This window comes from Oryx dammah, unplaced genomic scaffold (assembly GCF_014754425.2).
Source record: "Oryx dammah isolate SB20612 unplaced genomic scaffold, SCBI_Odam_1.1 HiC_scaffold_18, whole genome shotgun sequence".
In the NCBI taxonomy this organism is placed as follows: domain Eukaryota; kingdom Metazoa; phylum Chordata; class Mammalia; order Artiodactyla; family Bovidae; genus Oryx; species Oryx dammah.
Window position 1 is genome coordinate 31470804 of NW_024070202.1, and position 16741 is coordinate 31487544.

The 16741-nt window shown below is 39.2% G+C and overlaps 1 protein-coding gene across 2 annotated transcripts in view; it reads right to left on the minus strand.

The window, feature by feature from the left end:
• The window catches only part of RAPGEF5 (Rap guanine nucleotide exchange factor 5), a 183732-nt gene that overhangs the window by 42254 nt on the left and 124737 nt on the right, over positions 1-16741 (minus strand). For both annotated transcript variants that reach the window (XM_040260647.1, XM_040260648.1), the window contains 2 exons: positions 5046-5124; positions 1264-1408 (listed from right to left, as the gene is read on the minus strand). In XM_040260647.1, coding sequence (XP_040116581.1) covers positions 1264-1408; positions 5046-5124 — 224 coding nt within the window. The remainder of the gene's footprint in view (positions 1-1263; positions 1409-5045; positions 5125-16741) is intronic.

Consider the following 16741-nt stretch of genomic DNA (forward strand, 5'->3'; position numbering starts at 1 on the left):
GGGGCTATGGGTAGGAGCTACTCAAAATTCCCAGGCCTGTTCTACAATATATTTTTAGAAATAATAGCCACATAATCATTTGGGATGGAGAAGGCAATGGCACCCTACTCCAGTACTCTTGCCTGGAAAATCCCATGGATGGAGGAGCCTGATGGGCTGCAGTCCATGGGGTCGCTAAGAGTCAGACACAACTGAGCGACTTCACTTTCCCTTTTCACTTTCATGCATTGGAGAAGGAAATGGCAACCCACTCCAGTGTTCTTGCCTGGAGAATCCCAGGGACGGGGGAGCCTGGTGGGCTGCCGTCTATGGGGTCGCACAGAGTTGGACACGACTGAAGCAACTTAGCAGCAATCATTTGGGAAGGAAAAAGAAATCTATTGAATTAAACTAACCAGTTGTTTTGAAAATAACAGTAGTTTAGTCAGAGACTTGGTTTAAACCAGTTTTTAACTGGATGTCTAAAGATATTTGAATTTTGAAATCAAAATGATTTCTTTCATGAAGACAAACTCAGTTTAGACACTTGCCTATTCTGAAATAGAACTCTTCCCCGCACGGATTCCATTGCACCCCTTCTCTGAATTGACCTGCACAGCTAACATGCTTTTGGTGGCTAAAAGAGTCCAGCTGTCTACAAACTGTCTCCAGAGAATCATCTGTGTTGAAAAGACACTGCAGCCTACTCATGATTAGAAACATGTATCAGCTTACCTAATTTAAAATGTAAATCTAGGTTTAGCATCAATTTTATAAGTTATGATTGTTTTAAATGTCTCAAAATACACCAGGTCCTGAAAAAGTTTCATAATGTATACATTGTCAATATATATGTTCTTATACAATAAAAATGATGTTTTATCCCACTATTGTAGATATGGGACTGGTTAGTTTAAACCTATAATACATCTCAACATATTAGGCAGTATCAAATTTTAAAGTATGTTTTATTTAACCTCCCTTAATTATTTCATTTGCAATCAAAATTCTCATGACATGTAAAATAAATAACCTTAAATGAGTGACTTTAAAACTTGCCTTCTACATTTATTCACATAGAATTATTTAAAGTTAAAAATTTCTATGTAAATAATAATTGGCTTCAGAAGTAAAAACAAACAAATACTTTGAATCATAACTTTAACATTACAAACAAGTTAGAGGACTGTAACATACAAATGAGCTTACTGAAATGCACAACTGAAAATAAAATCAGTCATTCAGCATCAAAGAGTAACTGAATAACTGGAAGTTTTACATTACCTTTAAAAACATTTTTGAATGTTCATCTTCATGTAACCAGTCTTTGTACAGAGCAATCCACTGGGAAACAAGATGCAAGACCTTCCGTTTCCGACAAGGAACGTCTGAATTTTCTTCTTTGCCTTGATACTTCTTAGCAGAATAGGTGCAAATAGTTAAGAAAGAATACTGCATTGTTGCAAGTAAAAATATGAAGAGATCCATTTATTCTTGTTTTCACAAAATATGTTAAAGCACGTTTTTGAAAAAAATCTACAAGTATCTGTATATGTAGGAGGAAAAGAAACATGTGTAGGGAAAGTAACAGGTGTGCACTGAAAGAAGCAAGAGGAAACCCAGGAAAGTGATTTACATACACTTGGTGGCAGGCCATGAGGATAAGGACTGGACGGTCAAACTGACAAACGTATCACACAGTTCCACAAGCAGTGCGGGTTAATGCCACTTTGAAGAGATACCAGATGGGCCATTAATCACAAGGGTGGCTTCAAGAGATCTGGCCTCACTACATAGGTGGACACTGTTTCCATCAAGATGACATCAGAAGTAGGCCACGTACACTTTGATCCTCAGAAATTTACATTCTAAAGTAGTGCCAAATGAGCATGGATTTCTGGAGCATAATTTGTGGTGTGATTCAACTGTCCACCCCCAGGAATTTACATGGAAAAAAAAAAAAAGAAATGGATAAGTGTACAAATGTAAGTAAAAAGGGCTGCTAATTTAATTTTCTCTGAGATAAAAAATATTAAATAGATGTAACTTAAAGACTTCAACCACTGAAGACAGTTAAATAAATTACTGCATATCCATTTAAAGGACTCTTTTGTAGCCATAAGGCTGATGGTCCAGCACTCTATTTGCTGACACAGGGTATCCACAATATACTGTTAATTAGGAAAGCAAGTAAGAAAAGAGTATGTGAGGATCATCCATTTCTATTAACTATGTTTATTTACATGGTCATTGCCTGGAAAGATATATACTGATAGTTAATAGTGGCTTCTTAAAGTAATGAGATTTCAGAGAACATGAATTATTTTTATTATACTTACAAGCATTCCCCAATTTGTATACAATGACAATGTGTTAACTATGCTGTTAAGATTAAATAAAAATAACAACCTCAAAGGCAACATGCTTAAAACCTTAGGAATAAGACAGAAGCTTGGCACTTCCCAAAACATCCTAGTGTTTTTGCCTCCCAAATTATCATTTCTGAGTATCTAGGACACATTAAAAAATTAACTAGAAATAGAAAATGCTATGACACCAAAGACAGGTAGGCTTTAGGGTTACTGGACAGGATTCTATATTCTTTAATGCCAATATATAATAGCAAAACAGGGATAATTCTGTATCAGACTTTGTAACATTTTTTTATAATCTGCTCATTTAAAAGAAGTATTTATTTGGGTCTTAACAGCAGGATGTAGGAACTAGTTCCCCGACCAGGGATCGAACCTGGCCCCCTGCATTGGGAAAGCAGTGTCTTAGCCACTGGATCACCAGAGAGGTCTCCTTTGTAGCTATTTTAAAACATAATTCAGCCACTGTCTCCCCAACCTACAAAAGTACATCAAGGATAAGAAGACGTGGCATTTATACACAGTGGAATACTATATATAAGATCATGGCATCCGGCCCCATCACTTCATGGCAAATAGACAGGGAAACAGTGGAAACGGTGACAGACTGTATTTTTTTGATCTTCAAAATCACTGCAGATGGTGACTGCAGATGTGAAATTAAAAGACGCTTGCTTCTTGGAAGAAAAGTTATGACCAATCTAGACAGCTTATTAAAAAGCAGACATTACTTTGCCAACAAAGGTCCGTCTAGTCAAAGCTATGGTTTTTCCATTTGTCATGTATGGATGTGAGAGTTAGACTATAAAGAAAGCTGAGCAGCAAAGAATTAATGCTTTTGAACTGTGGTGTTGGAGAAGACTCTTGAGAGTCCCTTGGACTACTGCAAGGAGGTCCAACCAGTCCACCCTAAAGGAAATCAGTCCTGAATATTCATTAGAAGGACTGATGACGAAGCTGAAACTCCAATACTTCAGCCATCTGATGCGAAAAACTGTCTCAATGGAAAAGACCCCGATGCTGGGAAAGATTGAAGGTGAGAGGAGAAGGGGATGACAGAGGATGAAATGATTGGATAGCATCACCAACGCGATGGACAGGAGTTTGAGTAGGCTCTGGGAGTTGGTGATGGACAGGGAAGCCTGGCGTGCTGCAGTCCACGGGGTTGCAAATAGTCGGACATGACTGAGCGACTGAACTGAATAGTATTTATATATATATATACACACAGAATGGAGAAGGCAATGGCACCCCACTCCAGTACTCTTGCCTGGAAAATCCCATGGACGGAGGAGCCTGGTAGGCTGTAGCCCACGGGGTCGCTAAGAGTCGGACATGACTGAGCGACTTCCCTTTCACTTTTCACTTTCATGCATTAGAGAAGGCAATGGCACCCCACTCCAGTACTCTTGCCTGGAGAATCCCAGGGACGGGGGAGCCTGCTGGGCTGCCGTCTATGGGGTGGCACAGAGTTGGACACGACTGAAGCGACTTAGCAGCAGTAGCAGCAGCGTACACACAGAATAGTATTTATATTATATCGAATAGTGTGTGTGTGTGTATATATATATATATATATATAAATGGTATCACTTTACCGTACAGCAGAAATTAACACATTATAAATCAAATATACTACAATAAAAAATTTAAAAATAGAGGAGAAAAGTTATAGATAACACTGAATATTTTAGAATGGATACATCTGGGGGGGGGGGGGCAGGAAAAAAATAAAAACCTTGTTATTTCACCATGAAATTAAAGCAACTAATTCAGAAAACTAACTCAGAAAAAAAAAAAAAGTACATCAAGGACATCTGATTTCTTTGATATCTACCTGTGAAACAAACTCAGGCAAACACAAAGAATTTGTTAAAGTATGCATTTCTTCTGGTTTTTCTCTTGAAAGGCATAATATAAGGATTTATCTTGCATTATTTCTACTTATGCAAATGCTCTTTTTGTCTTTTCCTGTGACTTTCATGGCTTGACTTCTGATAAAGAAAAAACTCGTCCTTAAACATTGTAAGGCAAGATTTGGAAACTGCAGGCGTTTCCATGGCATGGCTTCCTGGCCTTTGATCTGTTGCATCTCTTCTAGTCAGTGTATGCAATTCTAAAGCCTCCTTAACTGGTCATTAACCCTCTAATCACATCCATCATCCTAAGACAGCGTACCCTGACAAAGCTCTGAAATGATGACAGCTGATTGGGGGTGGGAGTGGGGGGGGTCAGACCTCCCAAGTGGGAAATCCTTGTCTTCCCCAGGACACTTGCCCAGAAAAACACTATCACACGCATGCTTCCCCACCCATGTGGGCTGGCACTAACTGATTGATTGTCTTGTAAGCCCAGTTACTGCAAATCCACTCAACCTCTTGACTCTGAGGTTTACCCAGTAGGCCAAATTCATCTCTAGATTCTAAAGCCTTGTGACACAGGTTTGAAGAAAACATAGTATCAACACACAATGTACCCACGACACAGAATGTGAAAACAGCAGCTCTGCATCTCTGGTCCCCCCTGCATACTCTGTCTCATTTCATCTTTCACCTTGGCTACCATGACATTAATATTTAACACAGCCACACTCTACTGAGGGCTTGAGTAAATGAAGAAAGGCAGTTAATTCCTAATGTGAGACATCTGTCTGAGAGGAAGCCGACACAGCATCCTGAAGCTAATGAAGGATATTGCCTCAACAGCGCCTGGCACAAGTCGTCAGTTGTCATGAAGACTGTGTACGTGAGAAGGAAGTCATCAAGGAGAGTCTCTGCAAAGAAAGGAAAAACAAACACAAGGTGAGCAAATCGGAGATAAGAGGTGCAAGCTGCTTGGCCAGGCTCTGGAAGAGTGTGCACAGCAGAAATATGATAAATGGTGGTGGCAGTGGGAGGGGTAAGGTTAGGAGAATTTTAGCACAAAATACATTTATTAAAGTTACTTTTAAACACTCTTTATATAGAATGCCTCAAGCAATGAGATTTCTTTTCTATTACAAGGCTCTCTAAACATATAATCTTGTCATCTGTTTTTTCCTTTCCTAAAACCTCATCTATATTTGTGGGTACAGATGTTATGGAAAACCAATGTATTAAAAAAATGTGCTTTAAAAAATAAATTTTATATGATTTCTGAAGTATGCACTCCAGAACTACAGGAAATGACACCTGTAAGTTCTAATCCCTGGAGGCTCAGATGGTAAAGAATCTGCCTGTAATGCAGGAGACCTAGGTTTGAACCCTAGATTAGGAAGATCCTTCGATGAGGGCATGGCATCCCACTCCAGTATTCTTGCCTGGAGACTCCTCATGGGGAGAGGAGCCTCGTGGGCTACAGTTCATGGGGTCGCAGAGTTGGACACAACTGAGTGAGTAAGCACAGCCCAAAAGCCATTTACCTAAGTCTAGGATAAGAACAATGGATAATAAAAGCCAGAGGATACACAGCAATTTCCAAGGCCATTCACTTTTATCTCTTGAAAGCATCTGTAAGAAGCTGGGAAAGTGAAGAGTGATTTTCTTCTTGCTGTGAGGAGAGACAGGGCCGAGTCCAGTTAAAAATGGAGAGCAGATAAAAAGGATGATGACATATTCCTTCCTAATTCCTTTTCTACCTCTTCAACACAAACAGGTCCCATTTTTATTGCCTCTTTGGCTGAGTGCTCTTTACAAAGTCCAGCTTACATATAATATGGAACTGGTAAACAGGCAAACTCCAATAAACTTCAAAAATGATAGAAAGACTTATGTTCAGAATGCAAAGCAGACATTTTGCCATAGTAGTCTTTATTTACTCTCCATATCTTAAAATTCATTTTACTCTATTATTTAGTTTTCATGTTGTTTACATTCTGGATACCAAAATTTTAGCTATCTGAAATAGTAATAAATTCTATGAATAGTGAGCTTGTGTACTTAATAGCATTGATGCTCTTTCATACTACAAATGTGAAAGTAGAAAGAATTGTCCAGAACAGAACTCTATAGCTCCATTTTGAAGACTGGAAAAATTCCATACTTTTAGAAATAACCAGCAATGCTCCTTTAAAAGTTATTAGTGCAAAACAGACTGTTTTGAAGAATATAAAATTCTGGTAAAAAGAGGCTGTGAACAACACCTACAGCCCTAAAATCAGCTGCAGGGGTTAACTTATTTCCATGCTTTGTTTATGCTGCAAAATAGCAAGATACTCTTGATCTACATAGAGTAGTTAAGTGGTTGCAAATGGTACTGGGTTACCAAAACTTCTTGCTTTCTAGAAGCTCTTTATGAAAATGAATCAGAGGTGTTCATGAAGAGGATTAGGGACTTTTTTTTCAAAGATATTTATCTTTTTTAGATAAGTAACAGTGAAAAAGTGAAAAAGTCAAAATGTTAGTCACTCAGTTGTGTCTGACTTTTGGCAACCCCATGGACTATCGCCCACCAGGCTCCTCTGTCCATGGAATTCTCCAGGTAAGAATACTGGAGAAGGTTGCCATTCCCTTCTCCAGGGGATCTTCCCAACCCAGGGATTGAACCTGGTCTCCTGTGCTGCAGGCAGATTCTTTATTGTCTGAGCCACCAGGGAAGCCCAAGCAACAGGATTCCTCACTAAAAAAATAATAAAGTTTGAAAAACGCCACCTAAAATGTAAATAAGCCTAAGCTTACACATATTGCATCACATGCAATATGTGAAGAGTCACTATTACTATTAGTCTGTGGAAAAAGCAGGTTGTCAAACAGATGTGCCGAGGCCTTGCTGGACGTATATTAAGGCCAGCACGGGAAAGCTGCGGGACTGTGGCTGGCTGCACAACTGAATGCAAGTGGACTCATGCAGCCTAAGTTCACAGCAGAATATTAATAAGTTCTCTACTTAGGTCCTTGCTCACAAAAGTTTCCAATCTATGCACAAAAAGGCAGAAGAAATTTTATTCTAAGGTCTATCCCCAAGCTAGTTAACCCACAGCACAAGTTAGTCACTGGCCTCCTACTGAAAACTTTGGAATGTACATTAGAAATGTTTGTGTCTCTTTCATTACTGGGTTTTTAATAGATGAAGTTAAGATCCAACAACGGTGTGACGTCTGAACCCCTAGGCTATCTGGGAAAGTATCACTCTGGGATGCTGCTGAACAATCATGTTCACGAATTAGGACACTTCTCTGTACTAAATACGGTTGATGAGAATCCTCAGCTTCTCTGATCTGATTAGAAGTTAAGTCTTTTTTGCATTAAGTATTAGATACAGGCAGTAAGGACCTCAGAGAAGCCTAGACTTACTTTAGGCTTTCCAATGGGCCCTTACAGATTGGAGCAAATAATACACAGAAGCCAGTGGGTGACGTCACTGAGTACCTCATACAAGTCAGCGTACAAAGTGTTCGGTGTGACACTCAGGTTCAGACTCTTTGGAATGTTCTTATGTGTGTGCTCAGTTGCTCGACTGTGTCCTTGTGATCCCAAGGACTGTAGCCCACCAGGCTCTTCTGTCCACGGAACTGTCCAGGCAAGAATACTAGAATGAGTTGCCATTTCCTCCTCCAGGGTATCCTCCTGATCAAGGGATCAAACCTGTATCTCTTGCATCTTCTGCATTGGCAGATGGGTTCTTTAACACCAAGCCACCTAGGAAGCCCCTTGGAATGTTCTTACACTTAGCTAATTTAATGGGGTTGGAAATATTCTCTAATCAAGTTTTACTCCATGAAAAAGTCACATTAAAAAGAACACCATACTGGACATACCTGTAAATAATATGTACAGTATTTCATGCAATAAAGAACAGTATTAGTAAAATAAAAAGAACACCATTAACTTTGACATAAGCAGCCATTCCACTCCAAAACAGTCTTAGATGATGAACTGAGTGACTCTGAGAGTTTGGCTGGATGGTGGCAAAACCATTTGGCATTCAATTCCATTAACCAGCTCATACAAGATAATACTTTGTTGAGGGCTTTGACCCAGAAATGTTTATTTTCCCTGAAGCTACTAGCATATTTAATATTCAACAGCATTTACCTAATTATCTCCCTGCCATAGAAATAATAATTAAAGTAAAAACAATGAGGCTATATAGAAACATCTCCAGTTAAAAATCTAATGAAAAGAACAGCTAAAATTCCTTATGAATAGAACAGATTCCCAACACTCCTAACTCAAATCTTTATATAACTACCATTTTGTTCTGAAAATTTTCTACATAAAAAGAGCTTTCCTTTATTCTTTTCAGTACTGATTTTTTTTTGCTGCATGTGAAAGTAATTGAGTGATTTCATCAAAAAGACACACTTCAAATAGAAGTGCATTTTAATAGCCATGCTTCAAAAAAAAGGCTGTCCCATTGGTATTTAGACATATTTTTAGAACCACAATGGCTATATAAATGATCCCCTGAAGACTATTAGCCAACAATGGCCATTTAGAAAGACTAGCAAATCCACTGGCAACCATATTAAAACACTATAATTATATATTATATTATATACTGCTTAATTAATGGTAATTTGAAGACTCTAGGTAGAAAAGCACTTTTGTGTATAAAAACATCTTTCACTTAAACACATTCATAGTTGCCATACAGATTCACATTCTGAATAAAAAGATGCATTCATTTATTTCTAGCTTAATGAATACCTAGGTATTAATATACAAAAAACTTGTCTTTGAAATTCTATGCATTAAATAAAATCACTAAATCTAATCTCAAGTTCTTGGCTCATCACTGACAAAAATGCTCAGCTAACCTTTTTGGGCATACCCCCTCTTCCCACAAATAATATAAAATTTTGTAGTGGATTTTTAATTACAAGAATTACTTTTTGCAGTAAAAAAGCAATATGCTAATAACAATCAAAACTGGAAGGCAAATACTATTACAGTTTTAAGACTTTGTAACTTGAAATAAAATATATTAATATGTTGTAAAAATCTGAATAGCTCTAAAATTTATGTCTATAATTAGCCATGATGTTAATTAATACAGAACTTTTCCCAATTATCTGCTACTTTTTAAACTTAAAGGCATAAGAAAAGAATTGTCTATTTTTATTTGATTTTACTTGAATGTATTTTTCTTTTAAGCATAAAAATTTTTTCTATCACTTTAAGTGTATAAAGCATTAAAATTTTCCATTTTATTTCTACAAAGCACAAAAGTTTCTAGAACATCCCTACGTTATGTCAAGGTGGAATGGTAATTGGCTTGGTATAGATCCTTTTTATAGAGTTCTGTTATGAAAGGAAATGGTCTAAATGCTTCAAAAAATTCTAAGCTTCATGCCTTTTTCTTTTTTCAGTTATTAAAAAAAAGAAAAAACAAAACAAAACTCTGAAGTCTAGAAATCATGAGTATAGGGTGACTTAGGAGCTATTAGAAAAATCTACTTCAGTTTTATTTTCCAACACTCGCCAACAAAATGCACTGCAATAATGAAACCACTCACCAGTTAAAGTAAATTACCAAGAAAGCAAATGAAAAGAATTTTGACAGACAATGGTTTATTGCAGCCATTTGATCTATGTAAGGTAATGTGAATATTCAACATTTCTGTACTAACTCATATTCCCTAAAGTACTGTTGGTAGTTTTGTTTCACCTGTATTTCTACGTCAGATGTAATGAAATTTAAGGTGCTCTAAAATATGCTTGACTTAACCTTTATTCCAAGGAACCAAGAAAAGCTTTGTACTTGAAAGGGCCTATTTCTGGCCCTGGAATGTTACAACTTACCATTATTTTTTGAGAAGCAGTGCCAAAATGTACCATGTAATATGATTAAGCACAAACAAAATAATTTCATGTTCATGCTTGAATCATAGGCTCAAGTGCTAGGCCTCTGATAGGAGTTGTGTCTCTCGCTCAGTGTATTTCATATTTCAAAAAGCAGTATTCATGATGTCAAATGCACCTGTTTACTACCGCTTTTAAATTCAGTTGATTTCTGCAGAATTTTACAATTTCACCACAGTACTGCTTATCCATTCTAAAACTGCCAAATCCTGAGATATAGCTTTATTTTTAGATATCGATTACACAAGAAATGCTTATTCATTTAATGCTGTTTCTACATTAAACTTGAAAAGTCATCCCTTTAATGACTATAGATAGGGATGGCGTGGCACTCTTCCAGTGATACAATCCGTTTTCATTTTAACTTGGAAAATTTGGTTTTAGAATCCCACCACATTTCTTTAGGACAGAATGACTTGAGTGCAGCAGGTTTTATGTTCTTGGTTACGTTTAATTCCACACGCTGCCTTTTGAAAATGTCACAAGAAGGAGTGTGGAATATTAACAGCGGCGCTTTTATCTTCTCCGCACAGAGAAAGGGTCACGTTTGCAGGTCGCTCTGTCGTCACAGAGGGGCCAGGCCGGTGAGCTCCTGCTGCCCCAGCCCCCATCAGCTGCTGTGTTCAGGCACAATTCCTGGATCTGCCATGTCAGCTGGGAAGCTCAGAAGACATGTAGAATGTGCAGAGGGAGTCAGAGACCCTGCTTCCCACCTGGGGAGCCTTGAGCAGAGAACCTCACCCCCCTGGGCCTTAGCACAATCACCTAAATCCACACCTAGCAGAGTTCAGTCACATAGAACAGGAGAGCTAAGGTATCTGGCAAAGAATCTGGTACACACAGATTCACAATAGATTCAAGAATCACAATAATCACAGAATCACAACAGATTCAAGCACACAATAAATGCGTTCTGCTCTTTGCATGCACGCTAAGTCGCTTTAGTCATGTTCAACTCTCTGTGACCCCATGACCTGTAGCTAGCCAGGCTCTTCTGTCCATGGTGCTCTCCAGGCAAGAATATTGGAGTGAGTTGCCATGCTCTCCTTCAGGGGGATCTTCCTGACCCAGGGATCGAACCTGCATCTCCTACATTACAGGTAGATTCTTTACTGCTGAGCCATGGGAGGAAGCTCATCTGTTCTTTGGTTTCCTAAAATAAAATTACTTACGTCTGTCCTTACCCGTTTCTCCAAGTGCTACCAGTCAACCAACCAAAACTGTGTACTGTGTGCAGAGGGAGGGTGAACTATACATAAGGCATTTGTTGAGGCACTAGGGGTAGATACAGGGAAGCACAGTGGCTGGTCCATGGCATGATCTAAGTTAGGTAACACTGCACCAAGCAGTACCAACATGGATGTCGTAGGGGATGAAGGAGAGACTCCCGTATGCCAAGGATGGTTTCACCAAACAGGTGGCATGTGACATGACCCCTGAACTTCTGAGAAGAACTGGAGGAGAAAGAAATTAAGTGTGTAAGCAAAGGAGTGGGTATGGGTGTGTGTCTGTGGCTGAGTCATAGGCCAGTGGTCTTTGAGACTTGATTTTTCCTAAAGATGTTTTGTGCTAGACAATATTTTTAAAACTCAGAAATCTGGCAACACCAGGTCCACAGTTCAGTTGGCAACCATGGTTTAGAGCTGAGTTGCACTTTTTATGCAGAGGGGCCTCCCAGTTTAGCACAGTTCTACTCTGGTTGGCTTCTTTTGTTCGCCTGAACTGGCTGTGGACATGTGAGTTTGCAATTCTTAGTCTCTGGTACAGTTATGAAACAGTAATGGAAGGGTCATACGGTGAAACAGAAAACCTAAAAAAGTACGTTGGAGCCAACTCCCAGGGTCTCTGAGCTCTAGACTAAGGAATCTGGGGCTCATTCTATATGAAAAGGAAAGTGAGTAGAGACTTTTGAGGTCAGAAGTGATGAAAGATACAGATTACACTTGCCGCATCCCAGAGGTAAGTGGGGATAAAGGAGGAATGAGGGGAGGGGGGATGAGTTTATTTTTAAATGCACTGAGCCTGGATTCCCTAGGTTACTTTAAGTGAAACTACTGAGCAATATATCAAAGACCAGAGTTTGCTAACGAAGGCTAGATGAAGATGGAAGCTACTGTATAAAGAGAGAGGTTGGGAACAACGTGAATTTTCAGCAACAGCCCTAAGAAGACGTAAGCAGAGGGCTGAGGGTTGAGCTGGGGTGGAAGTTCACATTTGAGTGATGGCAAGAGAAAGATGAATGAAAAAAAAAAAAAAGAGGAGGAAAAAGAAACTGGAGAATTGGGAGACAGAAGTGTAATAGAAACCAACAAGAAAGGACTGGAAAAGAGAGCAGATCAAAAGTCTCCAAAGTTGCTGGAGGGAGGTCCATGAAGACAGAGCAGTCAAAGGTCACTGGATTTGGTGTGTGACGGTCTCTGGTCTGAGACCAAACCAGAGATACGCCCCTTGGTAAGCCTCAGGGGCATACTCTAGTTGGACTGAAAAAAACTACAGATGTTCTGACAACCAGCTCTCACACCATCTAGCATACTGTTTCTCCCCAAAGACTCTCCTTGCAATTGTGTAGCTCATTGATCAGCAACAGCAGGTGCTCTCACGAATGAGCCAGGAGGTCAAATTTCTTCATGATCAATGCAAATATTGTTTTACTTAACAGTATATATGAGAATATGGCAATTATCATGACTATGATGCTTAAAATACCAATCTGCCAGCATCTACCAACAAAAATTAATATCAAAGATTTGCTCAGTCTAACATAACTGAACTGAGTTGTTGAATATTGTACAATCAACACCATATAATGATTTCTTAAGATACAAACTGTGTTCCTAAGTACTTGGCAAATGTTCTAAAATTTCATGAAACGAAAGAAAATTAATTTATACATTAAATCTTAAATCAGAAGTCTCAGGTCTGGTTGTTGTGGTTCAGTCACTAAGTCATATCTGACTCTTTGCAACCACATGGATTGCAGGCCTGGTTATTTCAAGCAGTAACTCTAATCCTTGAATAAACTGAAAACAAGGTATGACATTTTTATCTCCTAAGCACTAAGCAGAATCTCTATTATCAGCTTTCTTTAAAAATTTGAAATATATCACCATTCTGAGTATTAATTTTCCCCCCTTGGTCAGTGTCAATCACTAGCGCTGAATTTCAGACAAGTAAAACTTTATTTACTAGCTTACTTTTGTTTCTGGTTAAAAAAATTTTTTCAGGGACACTAGAAAAGCTACTTTAAACAAAGTTTAGCAATGTATAGTCAACTGCCTAGTTTAAAGTTAAGAATTGGCATGACAGCTAGATATATTAAAGACAAAAAGATATATTCTACAAACTTACTCATTTAAAGTAAACACAACTAAGGCTCTTTCTAAGCAATTTTGCACAAGATCTTAGGCAAACAGAACGCTTCCAATACAAGAAAACTTACTTTAACATATTGTCTCTGAAAACATTTCTAAGATAAATATCTTAACCAGTGACTGACAGCAGACATGGCTTTGTGTCTGGTTTCCAGAACAGTCACTAGAGTTCTTTCCAATATCACACGACTGCTTTCTTTCTTACACAGGTAAACGGAAGGTTTGTGGTTTATCACAAAGAAAGGTTTGGTCACAACTGACGACTAAACTCCTATTACTTCAGGTTGAAGACAAAGTTGCAGGATAAAGTGTCAACCTTTGCAGAGATATGGAATTTGACTGGTGAGGTCATTAAAGAACCGCAAAGGGCAGTCTACAAGCTCCAGACTGATGACTATTCCGTCCATGTGAATATCTAAGCAAATCTCCACACCTACCACCACTACCCAGCACATGTATTTTAGCCTCAGTTCAGTTCAGTTCAGTCACTCAGTCGTGTCTGACTCTGCGAACGCATGGACTGCAACGCGCCAGGTCTCCCTGTGCATCACCAACTCTCTGAGTTTATTGAAACTCATGTCCATTGAGTCAGTGATGCCATCCAACCATCTCATCCTCTGTCATCCCCTTCTCCTCCCACCTTCCATCTTTCCCAGCACCAGGGTCTTTTCAAATGAGTTGGTTCTTCCTATCAGGTGGCCAAAGTATTGGAGTTTCAGCTTCAACATCAGTCCTTCCAATAAATATTCAAGATTGATTTCCTTTAGGATGGACTGGTCAGATCTCGCTGTAGTCCAAGGGACTCTCAAGAGTCTTCTATACCAGAGTTCAAAAGCATCAATTCTTTGGCACTCAGCTTTCTTTATAGTCTAACTCTCACATCCATACATGACAAATGGAAAAACCATAGCCTTGACTAGACAGACCTTTGCGGACAAATAACTCTGCTTTTGAATATGCTATCTAGGTTGGTGATAACTTTTCTTCCAAAGAGTAAGCATCTTTTAATTTCATGGCTGCAGTCACCATTTGCAGTGATTTTGTAGCCCAAGAAAATAAAGTCTGCCACTGTTTCCCCATCTATTTGCCATGAAGTGATGGGACCAGATGTCATGATCTTAGTTTACTGAATGTTGAGCTTTAAGCCAACTTTTTTATTCTCCTCTTTCACTTTCATCAAGAGGCTCTTTAGTTCTTCACTTTCTGCCATAAAGGTGGTGTCATCTGCATATCTGAGGTTATTTCTCCCAGTAATCTTGACTACAGCCTGTACATCTTCCAGCCCAGCGTTTCTCATCATGTACTCTGCATAGAAGTTAAATAAGCAGGGTGACAGCATACAGCCTTGATGTACTCCTTTTCCTATTTGGAACCAGTTTGTTGTTCCATGTCTAGTTCTAACTGTTGCTTCCTAACCTGCATACAGATTTCTCAAGAGGTAGGTCAGGTAGAATTTTGAAGAATTTTCCACAAATTGTTGTGATTCACACAGTCAAAGACTTTGTTCTAGTTAATAAAGCAGATTATATGTTTCTCTGGAACTCTCTTGCCTTTTCTATGATCCAACCAATGTTGGCAATTTGATCTCTGGTTCCTCTGCCTTTTCTAAATCCAGCTTGAACGTCTGGAAGTTCACGGTTCATGTAATGTTGAAGCCTGACTTGGAGAATTTTGAGTATTACTTTACCAGAGTGTGAGATTGGAGAAGGCAATGGCACCCCACTCCAGTACTCTTGCCTGGAAAATCCCACGGACAGAGGAGCCTGGTAGGTTACAGTTCATGAGGTCACGAAGAGTTGGACACGACTGAATGACTTCACTTTCACTTTTCACTTTCATGCACTGGAGAAGGAAATGGCAACCCACTCCAGTGTTCTTGCCTGGAGAATCCCAGGGACAGGGGAGCCTGGTGGGCTGCCGTCTATATGGTAGCACAGAGTCGGACACGACTGAAGCGACTTAGCAGCAGCAGCAGAGTGTGAGATGAGTGCAATTATGCAGTAGTTTGAGAATTCTTTGGCATTGCCTTTCTTTGGGATTGGAATGAAAACTGACCTTTTCCAGTCCTATGGCCACTGCCGAGGTTTCCAGATTTGCTGGTATATTGAGTGCAGGAAAAAAGCTCAACTGGAATTCCATCACTTCCACTAGCTTTGTTCATAGTGATGCTTCCTAAGGCCCACTTGACTTCACATTCAAGGATGTCTGGCTCTAGGTGAGTGATCATAATACCATCATGCATATCTGGGTTGTGAAGATCTTTTTTGTATAGTTCTTCTGTGTATTCTTGCCACCTCTTCTTAATATCTTCTGCTTCTGTTAGGTCCATACCATTTCTGTCCTTTATTGAGCCCATCTTTGCATGAAATGTTCCCTTCGTATCTCTAATTTTCTTGAAGAGATCTCTAGTCTTTCCCATTCTATTGTTTTCCTCTGTTTCTTTGCATTGATCGCTGAGGAAGGCTTTCTTATCTCTCCTTGCTATTCTTTGGAGCTCTGCATTTAAAAGCATTTATCTTTCCTTTTCTCCTTTGCTTTTCGCTTCTCTTCTTTTCACAGTTATTTGTAAGGCCTCCTCAGAGAGCCATTTTGCTTTTTTGCATTTCTTTTTCTTGGGGATGGTCTTGATCCCTGTCTCCTTCCTGTACAATGTCACGAACCTCCGTCCATAGTTCATCAGGCACTGATCTTATCCCTTGAATATATTTCTCACTTCTACTGTATAATCATAAGGGATTTGATTTAGGTCATACCTGAATCGTCTAGTGGTTTTCCCTACTTTCTTCAATTTAAATCTGAATTTGGCAATAAAGTGTTCATGATCTAAGTCACAGTCAGCTCCTAGTCTTGTTTTTGCTGACTGGTCTTTCTTTACCATGCCCCGGAAAGCTAGTGGAGGTTTTGGTGGGTGATAGAGAAACACTGGAAGGGAAAACAGTGCTAGTCTGTATGAGGGGAAAAAAAAAAAAAAACAGCCACTCTTTATGGACCACATACTGTCAGCTGTATCATGAGCTTCATCCAGCTGGTCTCTGCTCCTCACATCCACCCTAGGAGGTAGGTAGGGCTTATATCTTTGCAGGATGGTGACACCAAGACTGAGATAAGTAAGGAAAACCACCACCATGTTAATACAAGTTAATGTCAGAAGGGGCTCAGGTCCTAAGCTGGGCTGAGCCTCAGCAATGTCTCTAACTGCGTGATGCTCTCCTGAGGGTGTAAAGCCAAACTGTCCATG